The 20,226-nt window shown below is 41.4% G+C and overlaps 1 protein-coding gene across 1 annotated transcript in view; it reads right to left on the bottom strand.

Moving 5' to 3' along the window:
* Nucleotides 1-1,888: 1,888 nt before the first annotated feature.
* The window catches only part of Upk1b (uroplakin 1B), a 30,594-nt gene continuing 12,256 nt past the window's right edge, over nucleotides 1,889-20,226 (bottom strand). Inside the window, exons 3-8 of the mRNA XM_046457975.2 lie at nucleotides 19,218-19,418; nucleotides 16,834-16,908; nucleotides 15,826-15,948; nucleotides 11,584-11,763; nucleotides 6,564-6,647; nucleotides 1,889-2,822 (exon numbers count right to left, since the gene is read on the bottom strand). Coding sequence (XP_046313931.1) covers nucleotides 2,772-2,822; nucleotides 6,564-6,647; nucleotides 11,584-11,763; nucleotides 15,826-15,948; nucleotides 16,834-16,908; nucleotides 19,218-19,418 — 714 coding nt within the window. The 3' untranslated portion in view covers nucleotides 1,889-2,771. The remainder of the gene's footprint in view (nucleotides 2,823-6,563; nucleotides 6,648-11,583; nucleotides 11,764-15,825; nucleotides 15,949-16,833; nucleotides 16,909-19,217; nucleotides 19,419-20,226) is intronic.

Genomic DNA, 20,226 nt, shown 5'->3' with positions numbered 1-20,226 from the left:
AAACAGATTCTGTGTATTTTGGCTGATACAGGAAAAAAAAAAGTTATGGGCTGACTCAGGGCAGTGGGCTTTCTAGATGTGAACAGTCTGCCAGGAGCAGGACCTGCAATCTGGGGGAAGGGAATGGTGGGGGTAGGGTGGAGAGACACCCACAGGATGGTCTGTCTGGTGTTGCAATCAAGTAAACTCACTCCAGAGTTAGCCTGACACATTTTTGGTGTTAAATAGTAATTGTTCTTTGCCCACCTGATAAGTAGGCTGATTGTCGGATAAGAGGAGGCTTCACAAAATGAGTTTGTCTGGGCTTGTCTCAAGTCTGCAAACTGCCAGCTCCCCACAGGCAAGCACTCTGCTTTCCCTTGCCTCCCTGGTCTGGGAGGCCTGGGCCTATGACCTCCTGAGCTGTGGCTTGGAGTCCAGGGCTTGTAGTGAGCCCCATTTTCAGTTCCAGGACTCAGAAGAAAGAGAGGGAAGGGTGGGTCTGCAGGCAAGGGGTGAAGCGGTGGCAGCAAGAACCAGGAGAATAGAATTGCCCTAAAGTTAAGCTGAAAATTCCTATGAGCTCAGCTCAGAAGTGATGATGGCTGGCCTCTGCAGTGGGGTCCTCGGGTCTACATTCTGTCTCAGCTGAAAAGTGTGACCTTCTCAAGCTCTGGGGACCTGGTCATGGTGGGGCCCTGAGTTTCAGAGTTTTTTTTTTTTTTTTTGGTTTTAGGAGAAGCCAAGCCTGTGGAATTCGTACCTTCTCTGAAGGATGATGCTGAGGCTCTAGGCAGGAAACTAACTGGAGAGGGGACTTGAGAGCCAAGGCTAACCCCTTTCTCTTCCTGGTTATCTCTTGGTAGGGAAGTCAAGTGATAAGATTTAAGGAGCAGCAAGTGCCTTATCTTGCCCCACAGTAGATCCTTCCCGCTCCTATTGCTGAATCTGTCTTCCATTATCAAGGAAAAATCTGAAGTGACTAAGAGAGCTGGGACTAGTTGTCACTCACCCCTTAGTAGGAATGAATTTTCTGAAAGTCTTTCCCCTGACCTGGCTGAGATCCAGTCAACAAAGGAAAGGGAATTTTGTAGGCAGAGCTTTTTGGAGCATAAAGCCTTGGAGTGGATTTGAAGCAGGAACGAGCCAGTGGCCTAAGGCACAGGAAAACCTATTTATTTTATAGATGTAGGAACTTTTTGCAGAAGCAAAAAGCACAAGATGCAGGAGGGAGTATGGAAAGGACGATAGGAGCTTTGCCCAAGTAAGCCCCTTCCTTCTCCTTCCCTTTCTTAAGAGACCACAGAGAGAAACAGTCAGCCAAGTACAGGTGGATTTATTCCCATACGCCAAGATGTCTTTGTCCTGGTGGGTTGGGATGGGGAGAGCTGGCTTTGGTCTCCTAGCTGGGGAATCAGGGATCAGGAATCAGACTCTTGCCCTGGCTTGGCCCCCAGGTGCCCCCAACAGGTGTGCCCTCTGCTCCTCCCTCCTTTGCCCCAGCACAAAGCCTAACAAGAACCTGGTAAAGGTGCAGGTGGGGGTGCTCCGCGTGTCTGAATTAGCTGTCCCCAAATGACAAGTACATTTTCTTCATAAGGGACACAGTTATATTGGTGTCAGACAATTGCGCGCTCTCCAAGGGAAGAGGAAAAGGATCTGAAGGGCATCAGCTCCACCAGCACTTCTTGGGTAAGGAGAGCAGGAGTGAAAAGTCACAATAAACACAAAATTCCAACTGTTTCACTGTCCATCAGAGCCAGCCCATAGCAGGAAACCGCACCCTGTGTGCGCAGTTTCCATCTCCTCCACTTTAATTCCCAAGAAGTAGGCTCCTCTGTTGAGAAAACGATTTTGTTAGACTCATACAGGACCAGTTAGGGCGCCAGTATAAACAAAAGAAGTAAACAACTTTTAAAACCCTCTTTATTTATAAGATCAGGCAAACAGATGTTGAGTTATAGGAACTTCCTTTAGGACTGCAAATGAAACAGTTCAGAAGAGAAATATTTTGACAGCAAACAAAAATCCCTATAAATCACCTTGTTCTACCAGCCAGCCTTCATCTCACCTATTGGAAAGGTGTTTCAAGTTGAGACCGTTCAGGTTAAAGACTGAGTCAACATATAACAGGCCCCTTCGATGTCCTCAAAGTCCACATACTTTTAATTAATGGAGAATTGATGTTACTAAGCGTATCACTCCAAAGGGCATGACAGGGAATTTCAACCATCATTAACTAAAGATCATAGATTGCTCTGGAAAATAAAAGGATCCCAAAGTTTTATCAAGAGACTCACAAGTCCGTGGATCGAAAGGCAAAAGACACAGTTCAGCAATCTTTTGCTTCCTTCTCTCATCCAGACAATACTGAGATAAATGGAAGCCTGGAAGCTTTTTTTTTTTTTTAAGAAAACAAGGAGAAATAGAGGCAGATTTGTTAATCAAATACAGAGCTGGCTTACTGTGACAATATAGTTTCTTTGAATATTTTTATGCTCCAAATAAAACATAAACAGGGATGAGAGAGGCTAGTCTCCACTTTCCAAATCCTCTCTGTCTTACAGTGCATAAAAATGTTGCATAATCTTAGACAAAGACTTAAAATACTAGTCCTGAGAACTGCAAGATCCTGAGAGTCCAAAGGCTCTCCATATCAGCTGACTTGGCAATGTGAGATTAGACGTGCACAGGTTATAGTGGAGCTCGAATGTGGACTATTGGGAAAAAATGGGTTCCAGCACCAGGTCCAGAGTCACCCGAGGAAGGAGGTATGGTGGTGACACTTATGCTCAATATTCAATTCGGCTCCAGTAGAACATGGTACCCAGGAGAACCCAAAACTAGAATAGAAAAAGGGGAAAACAAAACAAAACAATTTATAGAAATATTTACTTGAGAAAAAAATAAAGTTAGATTCTTTCAGGCTTAGGTGACACTGATTTTAAGAGCAACCTTAAGCAACACCACAACCCAGATATGACAGAGTCCATTCTGATCTAAAGCATCAATTATTACCTGCCTCTCAGAGGCAGCCTTCCCGTTTCCTGCTTTCCAACCCCAAGTGCCATCCTGGACTCTGACTTCTGAGGTTGCTCTACTTATTTCTATGCTAAGCTAGCCTCCTAGGGAAATTCTTTCTTCTTGATATCGGGGCTAATTAGTCCCCAATGAGGTCCCATTTCTAGTAGCTACCATTTTGGAGTAAGAGTTTTTTACTTCTAAGTATTGAACTCTTCTTCCAAGAGACTTCTCCTTTTTCCTCTGATGCCTATGATCTGGAATAGCTGCCCCTGATGAATGCTACAGAACCCAAAACCCAAAGAAACTGACTTAGTCAAGGTGTTGGAATATCTGAGTTCTGTTTTAGGTCTGGCAACTCCTCTCAGGGGACTTTAGCCAGGTCACTTAACTTTCAAGAGCCTCAGTTTCTACATCTATAAAATAAATATAGCACCTTCTCTACCTATACCAGAGCTAGAGAAGTGAATGAAACAACAACAACAACAATAGTAAGAGTAATACTAATAATTGAAGCTAATATTTATTAGGGGAACTTATATTCATCAGGCATTACTATTTCCAAAAACCTCTGAAGAAACTGAAGCACAGAGATGATAAGGAATTTAATCAAAGTCATAGAACTATGGGTGCTGGGTTCTGAGCCAGGTAGTTGGCTTCGGAGTTTATCTGATTAAGCACTGTTGGAAAGCCCTTTGTGGTCAGCAATGAACTGGACATGCCCAAGAGCTCTCCTCAAGTACTGTTCCTTGAAAGATGGAAGACTGGCTACCTACCAAGCTACTGTTGTGAGGGTTTAATACTGAAAGTATTTGATATGGCACCTTTTCCATAGCACACCCTCAATACCTTTAGGTCCCTTCCTTCCATCTTCTGAATTGCAAAAATTTACTATATCTAAAACCCACTTGATACTTGTGGACATATCAAGAGGTACAACTGGTCAGGAGATCTAAGATACTCAAAAGCCTTTAAACGTCATCCTACAGTTCCCACCAACTGACTTGAATAGAAATTTTACTATTGATAGCTTTCATTCATTCAACAAATTATTGAACCCTTACTATGGGCTATGCTAGGTCCTGGGCAGCAAAGAGCATCTGATCCCTAAGCCTTGGGCAGTCAAATGGAACACAGCAGGGTAGTTCCACAACAGGTTATGCACAGGGTGTTGTAGGAACTCTGAAGGGGGTGGACCAAGTGATCACAAGACACCCTTCTCTTCCTGCCTCACTTAGTTTACACCCCCTGAACCCAGCTTTTCTCAAATTATGGTACCTAAACACACTTTCCGGGTTTCAAGATGCTTAAACAATTATTTCAAGACTGCTTAAACAATTATTAGGGTTCGTTGGCCTTTTCACTGTTTGACATTGGTACTAGTGCAAAAGCAGTGTAAGGTAAAAAATGGCTGTGGCCTTAGCAAGAATTGAGGTAGAGGAGCTAAAATATGTTAGTAGTCATTATATATTCTCTTCTGTCATGTACTTGCAGTAAAAAACAAATACCAGTTTTACTGGAGATTATCCTCAACAGAGTAGTAAGAACTGGAATTTTCTTTCATTTTGACCTTTGAGTACACATCTTTTAAATATTCTGTGTGACAAAAGAGAAATATGCCTACAAAAGTCCTGTGGCATAGTGAAATATGGTTGTCTGGAAGAAAAACACTTGAGTAACTTGTTTGTGAGCTAACCTAGCCACATTTTTTTATGAAGCACTATTTTTACTCGAAAAAATGACTAACAGATAGGCTATGGTTTTTCAGAACTGGATGTTTGGTCAGATATTATCTCAGAGATTTACAAAGTGAGTCTGTCCTTTCAAGGAAAACAACTGATAATTTTTTTTCAGCAATAAATTTGAGCTTTCAAACAAAAATCAGATCTTTGGAAAACTGATCTGTTACCCTGAGCTTGACAGTGTTCCATTGCCTGAGATCTTTTTCCAATGTGGTGATATCAATGAAGTGATCTTTTGGTGTTGCATAAAAACATCAATCAACATTTGAAAGACATGCCTAACACAATGAACCAATATTTCCCCAAATAGCCAATTCCTGATGTTATAGAATTATGCATAGTAAAAGATTTATTCAACGGGTAGTACAGACCAATGTAACATATTTAATGTAATAACATGAAAAGTTTGTTAACACAGTTTCAGATTCTCTATGGCAATGGATATTTAAGAAAGTTCTGGAATTTGGTGAAGTATCAAAAGAATATTCACAATTATCTTCAGATAAGGTTATTAAAGCATCCCTGCCGTTTTGACTATACATCTACGTGAAGGATGTATTTTCTTCACATCTTTCAACCCTGTCAACATATTACAACAGATTTAATGAAAGACCAAAAGAGGGACTCCAGCTGTCTTCTACTAAACCAGACATTAAAGAGATTTAAAGAATATAAAATGATGCAATTTTTCCCCATTTTTTTGTGTTGTAAAATAGTTACTTTTCTCACCAAAATGCTCTTTATGTTAGCTACATTATGATTATTGTAACTACATCTTCATCATCGTTGTTGTTATTATTTGACATGCTGGGATGAAACCCAGGGCCAGACAAGCACTCTGCCACTGAGTCTCATTTTTTGTTTTGTAAAATAGTCATTTTTTCCCACCAAAAGATGTCCTTTATGTTAATCGTGTCATTACTATTGTAACTGTGTTGTTGTTATTGGACAATGCTGGGATTGAACCCAGGGCCGTGGGCATGCCAGGCAAGCACTCTACCACTGAACTACATCCCCAGCCTCCTACTAATTATTTTATAGTGAATTAACAAATATTCAATTTTTTTCTATCTTAGTTTCTGATGGGGGTAAATATTAGTAGATATAGACTATATAGGTAATAGCTTTTTGAAGTCCTTAATACATTTTGGGAATGTCGAGGGGCTGTGAGACAAAAGTGTGGGACTGCTCCCTGAATGCAGTGTTTCTCAACTTCAACAGCAAATTGGAATCATTTGAGGTGGGGGAAAAAAGCCTGGGCCCCCAGGGCAACTGAGTCAGAATCTCAGAGGCTGAGATCCAAGCTCTTTGTTGTTGTTTGTTTGTTTAAAGCTCCTTCAGGAGACTCTAATGTGCATCCGGGGCTGAGAACCACAGCTCTCATCTCCTGCGTGCATGTGCAGCTGATAAAGAGGGCAGTAGGAAATGATGAGACCAATGGGGGCAGCCTTTTGGAAGGAAGTAGGTGGATGAAGCTTGGGCAGGAGCCACCTAGTTACTGAGATCTGGAGACCCAAAGCAGCAGGCTGGAGTTCAGTAAGAAGTCTAGGCCGGGGAAAGAGGCAGTCGCACCCCAAAGGCAAGTGCATCCCCAGTAACCAAAGAAGGTCTGCATATCCTTTCCCTGGTAGGGAAGTTAACTCCCCACACCTCAAGGGGGCCCACTGTCCTTGTTCTGCTGTCAGAAGCTTCCTGACTAGCTTTCAGCTTTGAGGTTCTATTTCCTGACATTCTAGTGTGGTTGAGAAAACCAGTGACAATTTAAGGTTTTTCCTTTTCATCACCCTTTCAGAAATAAAACATGTGCCAGAGGATACTCACAGTCCAGCAGAGAATGGCAAATCCAAACCAGGCAACCCCCCAGGCCTGTCGGTTCATTGGTCCAGAGATGAGTTCATAGCAGCCCTGGAGGGGAGGATCCACATTGGTGTGAGAGCAACCAGGACAAAAGATGTAAGAGATCAGTGGGAAAGCAGATTACTACTTGGATGGATGCCCTCCAAAGTCCAGTTTCACAACCAGGCTATTTCCACCTCCCTGTGGACAGTCAGCTACTAGAAGTCTTTTGCTAAAGGAATATAAGTAACACTATTGAATTATTAGTCTATGTCACATTTATTTGTATCTTTATCACTCAGTCTTATTAGCAAAACTGTTACTATTAATATATATATAATATTTTCCCCATATTGAATATATGGATAATACATGCTCAATAAAATTTGAATTTTTTTCTCCTCCCCAAAGGGCAGAATTACTTTTTGATTTGTTCATTCATTTTACTTAAAAATGATTCTGGTTTTGAAAATCAGAGGTCTTCTGAGTCATTTAAAAATAATTATTAAAGGAATCCCGTCCAATATCATGTTCCCTAATTCTCATTTGACATCATTATTTCAACATTATTGGATTCCAGTGAGATTTCAAGGAGCCATGATACATATGCAAAAGAGTGATTAACTTTTTTATTCATTTATTCATACATGCCACAATTCAGTGAGCATTTATACATGGCATACTCTGTTCTAGCCACCTGGAACAATATCCATGTGTAAGGCTAGAACTGCCATCTGAGCAACCTTTACTAAAGCCCTAGGAATTATAAGGAATCCCTAGGAAATTCAGTAACAAGGGTCAATGCCACGGACCATGAGGTCCTGAGGCAAATGTGCTAGATTTACCAGAAAATGTCAGCAGATTCCAGCAGATACCCTAGGCTTACCAAGTTCAGGCTCCATTCAGTGACCACACATGGCCACTTGAGCTTCTGTCCTCATGACTCTGCCCCAGTCCCTTGTTAATCTACATTTGTGTCCTTCCTTTGCTTTTCTTTGATTTCTTTACCATTTTACTCTTCTCCATTTATATTACAGGCATTTTCATTTTCTAAATGGCCTAGTGAAAAAATCTTCAAATTATGTTTAACGTTTTTTTTTTTTTTTTTTCTTTAGCCAACATCCAACACTTGAGCAAATCTTTTTGGTTTGTCTTTAAAAATATATCCCATCCAAAAGCTTCCTCCTATCCCCTGGTACCACCTTGTCCTCCCAGGGTCTCACTTCAGGATTGTAACAATGGCCTCCCAACCGTTCTCCCTGAGGCCTGAGTGAACTCATAAGATCTAGACCCATCCTTGCCTTATAGCCATCCTGCACCCATCATGATCCCGTCAGACTGACCTCCTTGGTATTCCTCCAGAAATCTAAGAATCCTCCCACTGGAGGGCCTTAACGTTTTTTGCTTCCTTTATTTAGAATTCTCTCCCCCAATCTTCCAGTGTCTCATTTTCTCACTTAATTCAGAATTCTGCAAATATCATCCTGACCAAGCCTTCCCTGACAACTAGAGTGAAAACCTCTTTCCCCCATCATTCTTTGTATGGTTACCCTGCTTTGTTGCTGCTCATAGCATTTATCACCCCCTGGATTTCTACCACTTCTTTGGTGCCATGTTTACTATTTGTCTCCCATACAAGAAGGCAAGTGCCACAAGGGCAGAGATTTTGTCTTGTTCATTGTTGAATCTCCAGAACGAAGAATAAGTGCCTGACACATAGAAGACACCTAGTAAACATTTACAGAGCAAATGGAGCATGATATTAGGGAATGATTACAACAGCATCTTTTACAATACAATTGAAGGTTCACAAAACACTCCCATCCTCCTGAAGGTCCTGGGAGGTGGTCGTTCATCTAATAACATATACAAGAGCCCTTTAGGCCAGGTGCCTGGTGCTGGGTGGGCATTTAACTGTGACAAGACAGAAATAGGTCTTGCCTTCACGGAGCTCACAGAGTAAAGTCCCAGTTTTTCATCTCTTCCCTTTAGTATGTTTTCACATACTGTAATCATTTCGGTGGTGTTCACTTCCTTACATCATACTATTCTTAAGGTGTAGTGATCAGTATTTGCATGTAGCATTTCTGAAACATATGGAGCATGATATAGCATTATATATATATACTTGCATCCGACCTGTGAAATACTGGTTGGTTTCTACCGTTACCACACTTATGATGGCTTTGTTAATTATGTTAGTCTTCATGTCTGTAGCAGCACATTTGTGCACTGCAAATCTTTTTTCTTTTTTTTTTTAGAGAGAGAGAGAGAGAGAATTTTAATATTTATTTTTCAGTTTTCGGCGGACACAACATCTTTGTTTATATGTGGTGCTGAGGATCGAACCCGGGCCGCAAGCATGCCAGGCAAGCGTGCTACCGCTTGAGCCACATCCCCAGCCCCACTGCAAACCTTAAAAAGCTACAGTGTGAATGTAAAAAAGACAGCCCTTTGCTTCTTCATTCACTCACCCACCAAGCATTTATCGAGTGCCTGCTTTGTGCCAGGTATTATGCTAAGGATTGAAGACATAGAAATGAATAATATAAGTCTTTAAGGAAACTCAGAGAAAACAATAAGCAACAAACATGACAGATCAGGGTGTTGAATGCAATAGCAGGAATATGGTAGGTACTGAGTGGCACAGTTAGCTTTGTGGAAAGGATTTCTAGGAGGGAATTAGCAGGACATATAAGTCAGAGAATTGGATGCAGGTGAAGCTGGGGGAGCAAGATAGGGAGAATCAGAAAAATGACTAGTAGATCAGAAAGTATGTTGAGGGCAAAGAATGAATGAAGTTGAGGAAGTAGAAAGAAGCATAGAGAATCAGGGACCAGGAGAAATTTCAGAACTAAGGAATTTGGTGGAGGAGTAAGGCAGGCTGAGTGATGATGATTTGTGGTTGTGGTTCACTGGTAGGTGGTGGAGGTGGAGATGTCAAAGGCAGATGAGACCGTGGAACTGAAAGGGAAGGTGTAGAAAGGTTGTCAAAGTTGTTGTGGAGGTCCCAAGGCAGTGAGAAGAGAAAGAGTTAAACCTTATTTAACCTCAAATTTTTATCTATCCAAACTTGAGAAAATGCACAGTGTTAGGCTTGTTTTCACAACTTAGAATATTATATGTGCTAGAGAAAAAAAGTGTTGCTATGAAAGAAACCAATCATCTGAAGGCCAATCAGTCTGTTATTGGTCTTGAAGAGGTGACACAGTGTATAAGTAATTACAACCCAATCAAGATTGGTTTGCATGAGCCAGTTCCAATGTTGAAATATTAAAAGTACTTCTTGAGTTGTGAGAGTGATAGTTATGTTTCATGCTGTTATTATAAGCAACAAATTTAATTTTTATAACTCTGAAAATAACTGGTTAAAACAATTCCAGAACAAAGCTGCTGTACAGCTAAATGTGGGTTGCTCAGAACACCGCTTCAGACTCATCTCCATCATTCTGATGTCGTTCCCTAAATAACGTATTCAATCCTAGTCTGAGCACCTTGCTAGATGTGGTGTGAAGATCAGCAGTACAGTGCCTGTCACTCAGACAGGCAGTTTGTATCATTCACTCCCAAACTAAAGAGCGTCACATTTCCCAATTATTGAATAAACCAGCATCCAACCAGGTTTCCTTAAAGGGCTAACTCCCAAAGCAGTGCACAGCTTGAGTGTGTAATGTTGTGCTCGGTGGCTACAGGTCTGTGGGAGCTCTAAACAGGGCTTCTGGGGACAATTACCAAGTCTATTGGCTTACAGTCTGTGCCCTGAGCCAGACTGCTTGGGTTTGAATTCTGACTACCTTTTACTAGTTGTGTGACCTTGGACAAGGTACTGCTTAGCATCTCTGTTTCTTAGTTCCTCATCTGGAAAATAGAGATCACATAGGCATCAAAGGTGTTAGTATATGTATGGCACGCAGAACAGCATCTGGCGTCTAGTAAGAACTCAGTAAATGTTTCACGATCATCATCATATTATCCTTATCTGCCTGGAGATACTTTTTCATAAACCATCTGTGTGTAAACCATCTTTGATCCAAATTACCAATCAAACATTTTATTAAGATTGCCTCATATTACCAATGAATAAGAAATGTGGATACATAATTACTGCATGTACCCTCTGCAATTGCCATTGCTTTGAAACTAGCAAAACATTCTTTTTGGTATCATTCCTTCTAATATATACACTTTGCAAAAATAGAGCAAATCTTGGTTTTATGTAACTGTTTCTTGAAATACCAATTCTAGACATTATACAAATATTCACTTAAACAAAGTTGGATTTCACCATTGCAATTCTCCTGTTTTGTTATTTTATTAAAATATAAATGTGTCCATATCAATTCTAGATTAGCATTCATAATTAACTCACAAAGAAAGAATCAATTGAAGATTAACATTAAACAGGGATGAGAGGTGGGAGGGAAAGGGAGAGAGAAGGGAAATTGCATGGAAATGGAAGGAGACCCTCAGAGTTATACAAAAGTACATACAAGAGGAAGTGAGGGGAAAGGGAAAAATAATACAAGGGGGACAAATGAATGCCAGTAGAGGGGGCAGAGAGAGAAGAGGGGAGGGGAGGGGAGGGGAGGGGGGATAGTAGAGGATAGGAAAGGCAGCAGAACACAACAGACACTAGTATGGCAATATGTAAATCAATGGATGTGTAACTGATGTAATTCTGCAATCTGTATATGGGGTAAAAATGGGAGCTCATAACCCACTTGAATCAAAGTGTGAAATATGATATATCAAGAACTATTAATGTTTTGAACAGCCAACAATAAAAAATTAAAAAAAAAAAAAAGAAATAATAAAGAGCAGAAACTGATGAAATGGAACAGGTAAACGAGAAAAAAAAAAAAAAAAAAAAGAAGGAATCAATTAACATGAGTTTAGGAAAAAAAAAGACAGAATTCCTTACTGAGAAACTAGTACTTACAGTGACCATTATCTTTTTCTCATAAAGAGAACCTTCTGGCAGGTCTTGGGAGGCAAGGGGACTCACCTGATCGTGATAATAACCAGGCACTCCTAGTTTGCAAGCCTCCAAGTTGAGAGGCTCTTTAAGGGAGTTCATGACACAGCACTGCCGAGGCCAGGGATAGTCAGCATCATTGTTCTCAGTCCGGAAGGCGGATGTGTATTTCTGCCAGTCTGATGGACCATTTACGCCACAGCAGTGATCCTGCCAGTGGATAAGAGATACACAATTCTTTTTCATGGTCTTTCCTAGAGCTATCAGTGTAGCAATTGAGTTTTAGAGAGAGAAAGAAGAAATGGAATTTTTACCATATCTTACGTTTACTAAAAAATTCCCAAACTAGAGTTGAAGGCATAACTTAAGAGTTTGCAAAGTATTTTTCACTTTACTAGCCTTTAATGAGCCCTGTAGCTTTTGACATGTTTAAAACTCTGGAAGACTCATTTTTCTTAACTGCAAAACTGGGATAAATATAGTATCTACTTTACAGAGTTTTTGTGAGGATTGAATGAGATAATGTACTTAAGGGGTTGGTACAGTGCTTGGCTCATAGTAAACCCTTAATAAATCTTTATTATTAATACTAATATCTTGATACAATAATGTGAGAGAGATATCGTTATTCTAATATTACACATGAGCAAATTTAAATGCAGAAAATTAAAAATTAGTGGTGTAGAAATTATAAGTAATTCTTGTTTTGCTTTTCTGCATTTTTACCATTTTTATGAATAATTGTGTATTACATTTATAAGGGAAGAAAATAAACCAGAAAAAAGTGTAAAAACCTGGTGTCATGCAGCTATATCTCTACACAGAAAAGGAGGATCAATTGGCACGTAATTGATATCCTTATGTTGGCTGGAATACAAGATAGAGGATAAAGCAACCCATATCACTTTTCTTCTTTATCATAAATTCTCTAAATGTTTCAAGGGAGGAAATTTAAGCTACTGGTATCTCTCAACTTTTAGAATAAATGTACCCTAGCAAACTTGATGGTAAAAATCATGTTTACAGGGTATCCAATTTTGCCATTGGAGAATTGGAAATATTTGATCAAGAGAAATAATTCTTCTGTATTGACTGGAGCATTCTGGGAAAAAAATGGTTAAGTTTGAGCCATGCTTGTTTCAGACCAGGATTTAGGTAGGAACAGAGAAAAGTTAAGAGTCTAGAATTGAGCCCTGTAGTACCGTAACACTTAGTTGGGAAAAGGTGAAAACCCAGCAAAGGGGGTCAAGTAGGAGTAGCCCATGTGACAAATGCTGATGGGATGTCAATAAGATGAGGACAGAAACTTAGTCATTGGGGTAGGCAGGATGGAGGTAACTGGTACCATGATAAAGGCTGCTTTGGTGGAGTGGTGGGGTCAGAAGCCAATTATAGTTGGATGAAAGCAGATGAGAGGCATGAAAATGCAAATAGCAAGTGTTGGCATCTCTTTTGAGATGTGCCATGAAATAGAACAGTTGTGGGACAGAATGGTGGGTGAATGTGGAGAAAGAGGTTTTTTTTTGTTTGTTTGTTTGTTTTGTTTTTTTTTTAAAAAAAAACATGTACAACTGAAGGAGTTCTTGCAGGCTGATTTGAGGGGGAAACTAATGAAGCAGATGAGAGCAAGGAAGTTTGTTGAAGTGAAGGAGAGATGCAGAGTAAAAAACAGGGATTTGGATAATGGACAGTCCATTTGTCATCACTAGAGAGAAGGAAAAACACATGAGTGCAGAAACATGTAAATGGGCCGATTTGGTGATAGAGATGAGATGGGTTTTGTCTGATTCCTTCTATATTCTGTGTGTGTGTGTGTGTGTGTGTGTGTGTATTGGGGATTAAACGCAGGGCACTTGACCACTGAGCCACAACCCCAGCCCTATTTTGTATTTTATTTAGAGACAGGGTCTCACTGAGTTGCTTAGCACTTGACTTTTGCTGAGGCTGGCCTTGAACTCAAGATCCTCCTGCCTCAGCCTCCTGAGCTATTGGGATTACAAGTGTGCACCATGACCATGCTTGGCTTCCTTCTATTTTCTTAATAGCATATGAGGTGAAATCAACAGCTGAAAGTAAGGGGGAGGAGAGAGTTTACAGATGTGAAGAGAGGGGAGAATATATGAAATACTAGAAAACGAATTTTCAGGGAAAAAATACTAGGAAATATAGAGTGCCTATTTGAGCCTTATGGTCACAAATTTAGCTTTAAATTAGTCACCAGGGTTGTGTAATATTTAGCTCTTAGAGTGTAGCTGAAGAGTGGGTGAAAATTGCATTCCCACAGTGGGGGTCAGTTAGTTCCCTGATGAACAGCGACAGGTAAGGGAGTAAAGGAGGTTGATGAAGGGACAGTTAGGAGGGAAGAGAATATGAAAAGGGTGATATTGCATGAAAAGGTGGCCAATTAATTGGAGATCCTAAAGGAGAAAAATTATTGGGCAGGAAATATAAGAATAAATGAAGAGGGACTGGGACTAAGGCTCAGTGGTACAGTGCTTGCCTTTCATGTGTGAGGCACTGGGTTTGATCCTCAGCCACATAAAAATAAATAAACAAAATAAAGGTATTGTGTCCATTTACAACATATATATACATATATATACACACACACACACACACGCTACTTGGCTGCCATACTATTTCCTTCTTTCCTTCATTCCTCCTTCAAACACTTGAACTTTGCTTTATCCTCTCTATCTTGCATTCCAGCCAACATAAGGATATCAGTTACGTGCCAATTGATCTTCCTTTTCTATGTAGAGGCACAGCTGCATGACACCAGGTTCTAACACTTTTTTTTCCAGTTTATTTTCTTCCCTTATAAATGTAACACAAAATTATTGAGGAAAATGGTAAAAACGCAGAAAAGCAAAACAAGAATTACTTATAATTTCTACACCACTAGTTTTTAATTTTCTGCATTTAAATTTGCTCATGTGTAATATTGGAATGATGATATCTCTCTCACATTATTGTACCAAGATATTAGTATTAACAATAAAGATTTATTAAGGGTTTATTACGAGCCAAGCATTGTACCAACCCCTTAAGTATATTATCTCATTTAATCTTACATAACACATATATATGTTAAAAAAAAGAATAAATGAAGATAAAATAGAAGACAGTGGACAGAGTGGGGTTTTCTTAGCGTAATTATTGGTTATGACACAGTAGCCATGGCTATGGAAGAGAGTGGCTGAGCTGAGGTGGAGAAGACCTTTGGAATGCTGTAGGATAGGGAATTGAGAGATCATCCATGTGGTTGTCAAAGTCTCACGCTAGGCCCATGACAGGAATATGAATGAAGAGTGGACAGTGAGTGAGATATTGAAATCCCCAATGAAGGAAATGACTGATTGGAAGGTGGTTGATAAGTAATCATAATAAAGAAGGGTAATGGGCGATAGAGACTGATGTCATGAAGGAGGAATGAAGGAAGGAAAGAAATAGTATGGCAGCCAAGTAGAACACAGAGGCATTTAGTTAATTTCCAGTTCCTAGGGTGCATGAGATATGGGGGAAAGCAAGAAGATGAAGAAAAGGTAGTGCCACTAGGAGGCAGTCGAGTTTCTAGTAAAGCCAGAGAGAAAAGGGTGAGTTCAAAGAAGGAGTGGACATTATGAGGGGGTTTGCTGGTTGACAGACTGAAAAGTTGGTGGGGGGGGTAGGAAGCAGGAGCAGGGTAGGGAAAGTTGTGTCACATTGGGGGTATATAGAAGATAACAATTTATATGCATATGGCAATATGGGGGTCATATTCTGGAAGACTTGGACTTCTGATGGTATTTGAGATAAACTGGATGGTATGATTGCCAGTTAGAAAAAAATTGGGTAATTAAATCAAGTTATATCCCCTGTCCTTAGCAGAACTGACACATGGGAGGTATAGAAATGTATCAGAAAGGTAAGATAGGCAGAAATTGCCATTTGAGTAGACATTTTTCTTTTAATTGAATAAGACCTGCCTTCTAAGAAGTAGAGCATATGATTAATGTAAATTTCTTTGATCTACTTGCCATGAAGGTAAGCGAAGTCAACATCATGACTTGAAATTAAACATATATTTAGGGATTCCATTGAGTCATGTGTTCAACATTCTCCTCGTGCACCCCTGCCTCCACCAGTAAATAAGAGGCATAGATGACCTTGCCTGTCACAAGTCTCTTCTGGAGCAAAGCCCTCTAGAGATGCTGACTTCACTCCCAACCATGTCCACCTGGCCACTGGTCTAACTACAAAATGGCATCTCCCCAGGACCACCCACCTTACCTGGAGCATGAGCCTGTCCCAGGTTTTGGTGACTCCATTGTTTTTCCACTGGTCATCGTTGCTTGGAGGGCTGTTGTTTTGGTACCTCACCAGCATCTGCTTCAGGAAGAGGTTGGGTGTGAACTACAGGGACAGAGGCAAAAATAAGAGGGAGAGTTAGCATACTAGTGCCCATAGAAGGGAAAATATTCTTCTCACCTGTTGCTGAGGACTCTGAACATTCTCTTAGAGCAAAACCATACTCAGAGATGCCAAGTGTAGTGGGCTAAGGCTGCCTGGTTGGCTTAAGTCCCTATGTGGGGAAGAAACCCCCCATCTTCAAAGAGGTTACTGTGACCAGGGTGAACAGATATTATAGGGTGGCATAGGGTAGGGAAACAACAAGAAAAGAAGAAAGAAAGAAAGATAAGTATTAGCTGAGGTAGAATATGGGTCAGAGTGAAGATGAGCCTATGGTTACCAGGTTGGACCCTGGGAGTCAGGTTGCCTGGGGTCAGAATTCTGCTCTTTCTCACCTGTTTGCTGTGCAACTTCAGATGAGTTTTGTTACTTTATCTTCTTTTTTTGGGGGGAGGGGCGTGTACTGGGGATTGAACTCAGGGGCACTGAGCCGCATCCCCAGCCCTATTTTGTATTTTATTTAGAGACAGGCTCTCACTGAGTTGTATTTTAGAGACAGCAACTCACTTTTGCTGAGGCTGGCTCTGAACTTGTGATCCTCCTGCCTCAGCCTCCCAAGCTGCTGGGATTGCAGGCATGCACCACCACACCCAGCTTGCTTTACCTTCTTATGTCTCATTATTATTATTTTTTCATTTATAAAATGACAGGAGATATTGCCTATCTCTTAGGTTTATGAGTATTAAGTAAAATTAACTATCTATTATTAGTGTGCCTATTAGCATGCCTGGCACACAGCAAGGGCTTAATGCATGCCAGCCATTATGTTATTATGGTAATGGAGACTCATTATCATTTCTGCTCTGTGCTTTTGGGGAGCATACTCACAAAGTCTCGTTGCGTAGCTGCTGTGATGCAAGATGCAACTTCAAAACCATATACTATAAACATCAGAATGAAATACTGGAAAGGAAACAAATGAGACAAAAGAATTACATTTATCCCCCAAAAGAGACTTCCCCAAATGATGGCCATCATTTTTCAGCACTTTAACCTAAATATAGTCATCTGAACATTCATGCAGTTATCACACAAGGCTTCTTTGATCAGCTGGTTGGAATGGGGCTTGGTTCTAGGTGCTGTGTGCAAGGCTTTGTACTAGTCAGCAAAATCCTCTGATTTTCTCAGGAGAACAAGTGGCCATTTGTTTAGGTTGGCTGAAGTCCCCATTGGGGGAAGAGACCTCCATCTTCGAAGAGGTCACTGTATGATCAGGGTGGATAGAGCTTTCTCATCCAGTTCCTGAATTTCTAGTTTAACTGGGAAAAACAAATGCAAGAGAATGAATCGATATGTGTGTGTGTGTGTGTGTGTGTGTGTGCGCATGTGCACATGTGTGTGTAGGCTCAGGGGCAGGCAGAGTCTTAGTGTGTCTCACATGATGGAGAGCCTTAAAAATCTCCTCTAATTAAGAGATTTTCTTTATGCTTTTCAGAACATTTTAGAATCTCAGAGGTCAGAAGAAGATAAATCAGCATCTGTTGAACATTGTGTCCTTCATAACCAGGACCTTGGTATATCAGAGAAGAGCCAGTAGCCAGGCACACAGTGTCTCAGTGGCATCCTCCTCCCACATCCTGTCACTCATGTGAATAAAGCAGAGCTCACCAGGTGTACTGATGGGGTTTGTGTTGTGCGTGTGCATGGGGCACATGGGCTGCATACCCATGGTGGCACATAATGCCTCCCTGTGACACCATCTCTATTTCTAGCTGGAAAATACCGGGCAGCAGATGTCCTTTAAGTCTAGGTGAGAGTTCTGCCTTTGCCTTCCTTGGCTTTACACGTGCACTTTTGGTCCTCGTGTCCTTTTTGAGAAGGGGGACTGTGGTCAGAGTCAGTGGGGGAGGGCAGGGGAAAACGTCCTCCTCCTTTGCTCCTGGGAAGCTTTCTGAACAGAATCCTCTACTGCCCACGCCACCTGGATGGTAAAAACCTCTGTCTGCTGTCAGGGGACCTTCAGAAGCCAGCTCTGTACTGTTTTTCCCTGTATTGGCTCCACCTTGATACTTATCAAGAGATGTGCTGCTCCTCTCACAGAGCCTCAGGACATCTCTGTGGGACTCTGGAAGGGTGGCATGGGGTGCAGGTGTTTCCCTGTCAGTCCCATGGAAAGGGCACTCCTCCTCCTTCTCCCTCCCCAGCTCAGACCTCCTGGCTCTGTCAGACACACACACTGGGCTGGGATGCAGGTGAAGGCTGTCTTTAGGGACACGTGCCTCTCCTCTTCCTCTTCCTTGCATTCCTTTCCCCACCCTCCCAAAGTGGGTGCATTTGCCCTTGAACTAACTCACACTAAGGAAATAGAGAATGGCAATGGTCTGCATTCCCTGAGTACCAGGACAGTAAACCAACAGGTACCTAAAGTTGTGGGACTTGTTTTCTAAAAGTCGAACTCAGGTCCTGAGCATTTGGGCAGGGAAGTTATTTCAGAGGTTGGGAGTTGTGTGTGTGTGTGTGTGTGTTTTCCCATGGCAACACAAGAAACTTCTGTCCTGGTGCATAGGGGCAGGCAGTAGAGATCTAGGTGCAACTTAGAGGTTTCTTAGCTCTGCTGGCCTCAAATTTGCTTCCATCTATGAAGGCAGGTCACAGTCTTGCTGCATGTGGTTTGGGGACAGGGTTAGAGCCTTCACAGGTGGGTGTGAGTGGAAGGGGCACTCGCAGTGGGGCTTGTCAAGGTTTTCTTGATGTGGGAAGGGCAGGCCCTCATATAAACCCAGCAGCCTTGAGCTCAAAAATCTTCAAAAATCCTCCTGCTTTCTCTGAAACCTTCATGGCTACTTGGTATTTTATGTCCTTACATATTAATGATTAATATTAAAATAGTATTTACAACTACTTCTTGTCAAGGGCAAAAAATCTAATAAACAAGTTCTCACAATTTTTTTTGGTCTTATGTAATTTCTGGCTGTATATGTTGGGCACCTGCAGATATCAGCTAGAGAAGCATAGATCTAGAAAACAATCAGTAGAGTCACTCCCAGATGTTTCCCTTTGGGTTCCCTGTATGAGAACCTTCTGGACTTCTGGAGAATGTTCTTGCTCCAAGGGATGATGTCACTGCAGGGAACCTCCCTGCTTTTTCACCCTCATCTGGAACTCTACTCCTACGTGTGTCAAGGAAAGCCCAGGCATTGTGCTCAGTGATGAAGAAACAATCCTTTGAAATGGGTTCATGAAAACAGTTATAGAGAGTTTTAAGGTCTTACTGCCAGAAGAATTTTTCTGTTGGACTTCACGATGCCCACAATGCCTAGGACGGACAGGCAGAAGAGGGAGATGCCCACAAACATGCCGATCCAGGCAGCCCCATAGATGTCATCATTGTTGGTGGCTTCCAGCAGTGGGTAGAGGCTGTGTTGATCAGATACAAAGAAGATGCACTCTGCAGTCAAGGCGATGCCACACATCTGGGAGCAAGCCAAGAGTGGGTAGTGTCAGGCAGGTGGCCAGGAGCACAGCATTGGGAAAGGGAATGGAGGTGGGGGCGGTGAGACAGACTGACTTCCTCCCCTGCACAGCTTTTATGCAACTGACTTCAACTCCTCATTACCAGGAAATCAAACAGCTAGTTCCATCCTGCTCCTTCCTTCCATATACAGTCTCCCTTGGATACTACTTTCTTTCACATGTCTCTTGGTCTTATTCCTATTTGGGAAAATACCTAGATAATTTTAGACCATCCAAAAAATAATCTGACATGGCTTCTATTTTTTTTCTTTTGTATTGCTAGGGATGAATCCAGGACTTCATGCATGCTAGGCAACTGCTCTACCACCAAGCAACATTCCAGCCCTAGATGGTGCCCTTTTTTAAAAAAAATATTTATTTTTAGTTGTAGTTGGACACAACACCTTTATTTTATTTATTTATCTATTTTTTTGCTTGTTTTTATATGGTGCTGAGGATTGAACCCGGGGCCTTGCACGTGCTAGGCGAACGCTCTACCGCTGAGCCACAGTCTCAGCCCTAGATAATGCCTTTTTTATATGAAGGTTACCACTCATCCCCAGCCCTCCCCCACTGCCTTATTGCCCACATTGCTGGATTGTAATATTTGAAGTGGTTCTGATCATACTTATCAGTGAGAGCTAGAATCTTGGCTAGAAGCTTATCCTATGGCCTGTATTTCATAGTTGAGACATCTTGGCCCTGAAAGGTGATGACTTGTCCAGGGTTACACGTTAAGTCAGAGGCAGAGCCGGTCCAAGAATAAGT

This window comes from Marmota monax, unplaced genomic scaffold (assembly GCF_021218885.2).
Source record: "Marmota monax isolate L192 unplaced genomic scaffold, Marmota_monax_Labrador192_F-V1.1 WCK01_AAM20220418_F8-fsc00052, whole genome shotgun sequence".
Classification (NCBI taxonomy): Eukaryota; Metazoa; Chordata; class Mammalia; order Rodentia; family Sciuridae; genus Marmota; species Marmota monax.
The sequence above is the reverse complement of the archived record's forward strand: the minus strand, read 5'-3'. Positions and strand labels throughout refer to the sequence as shown.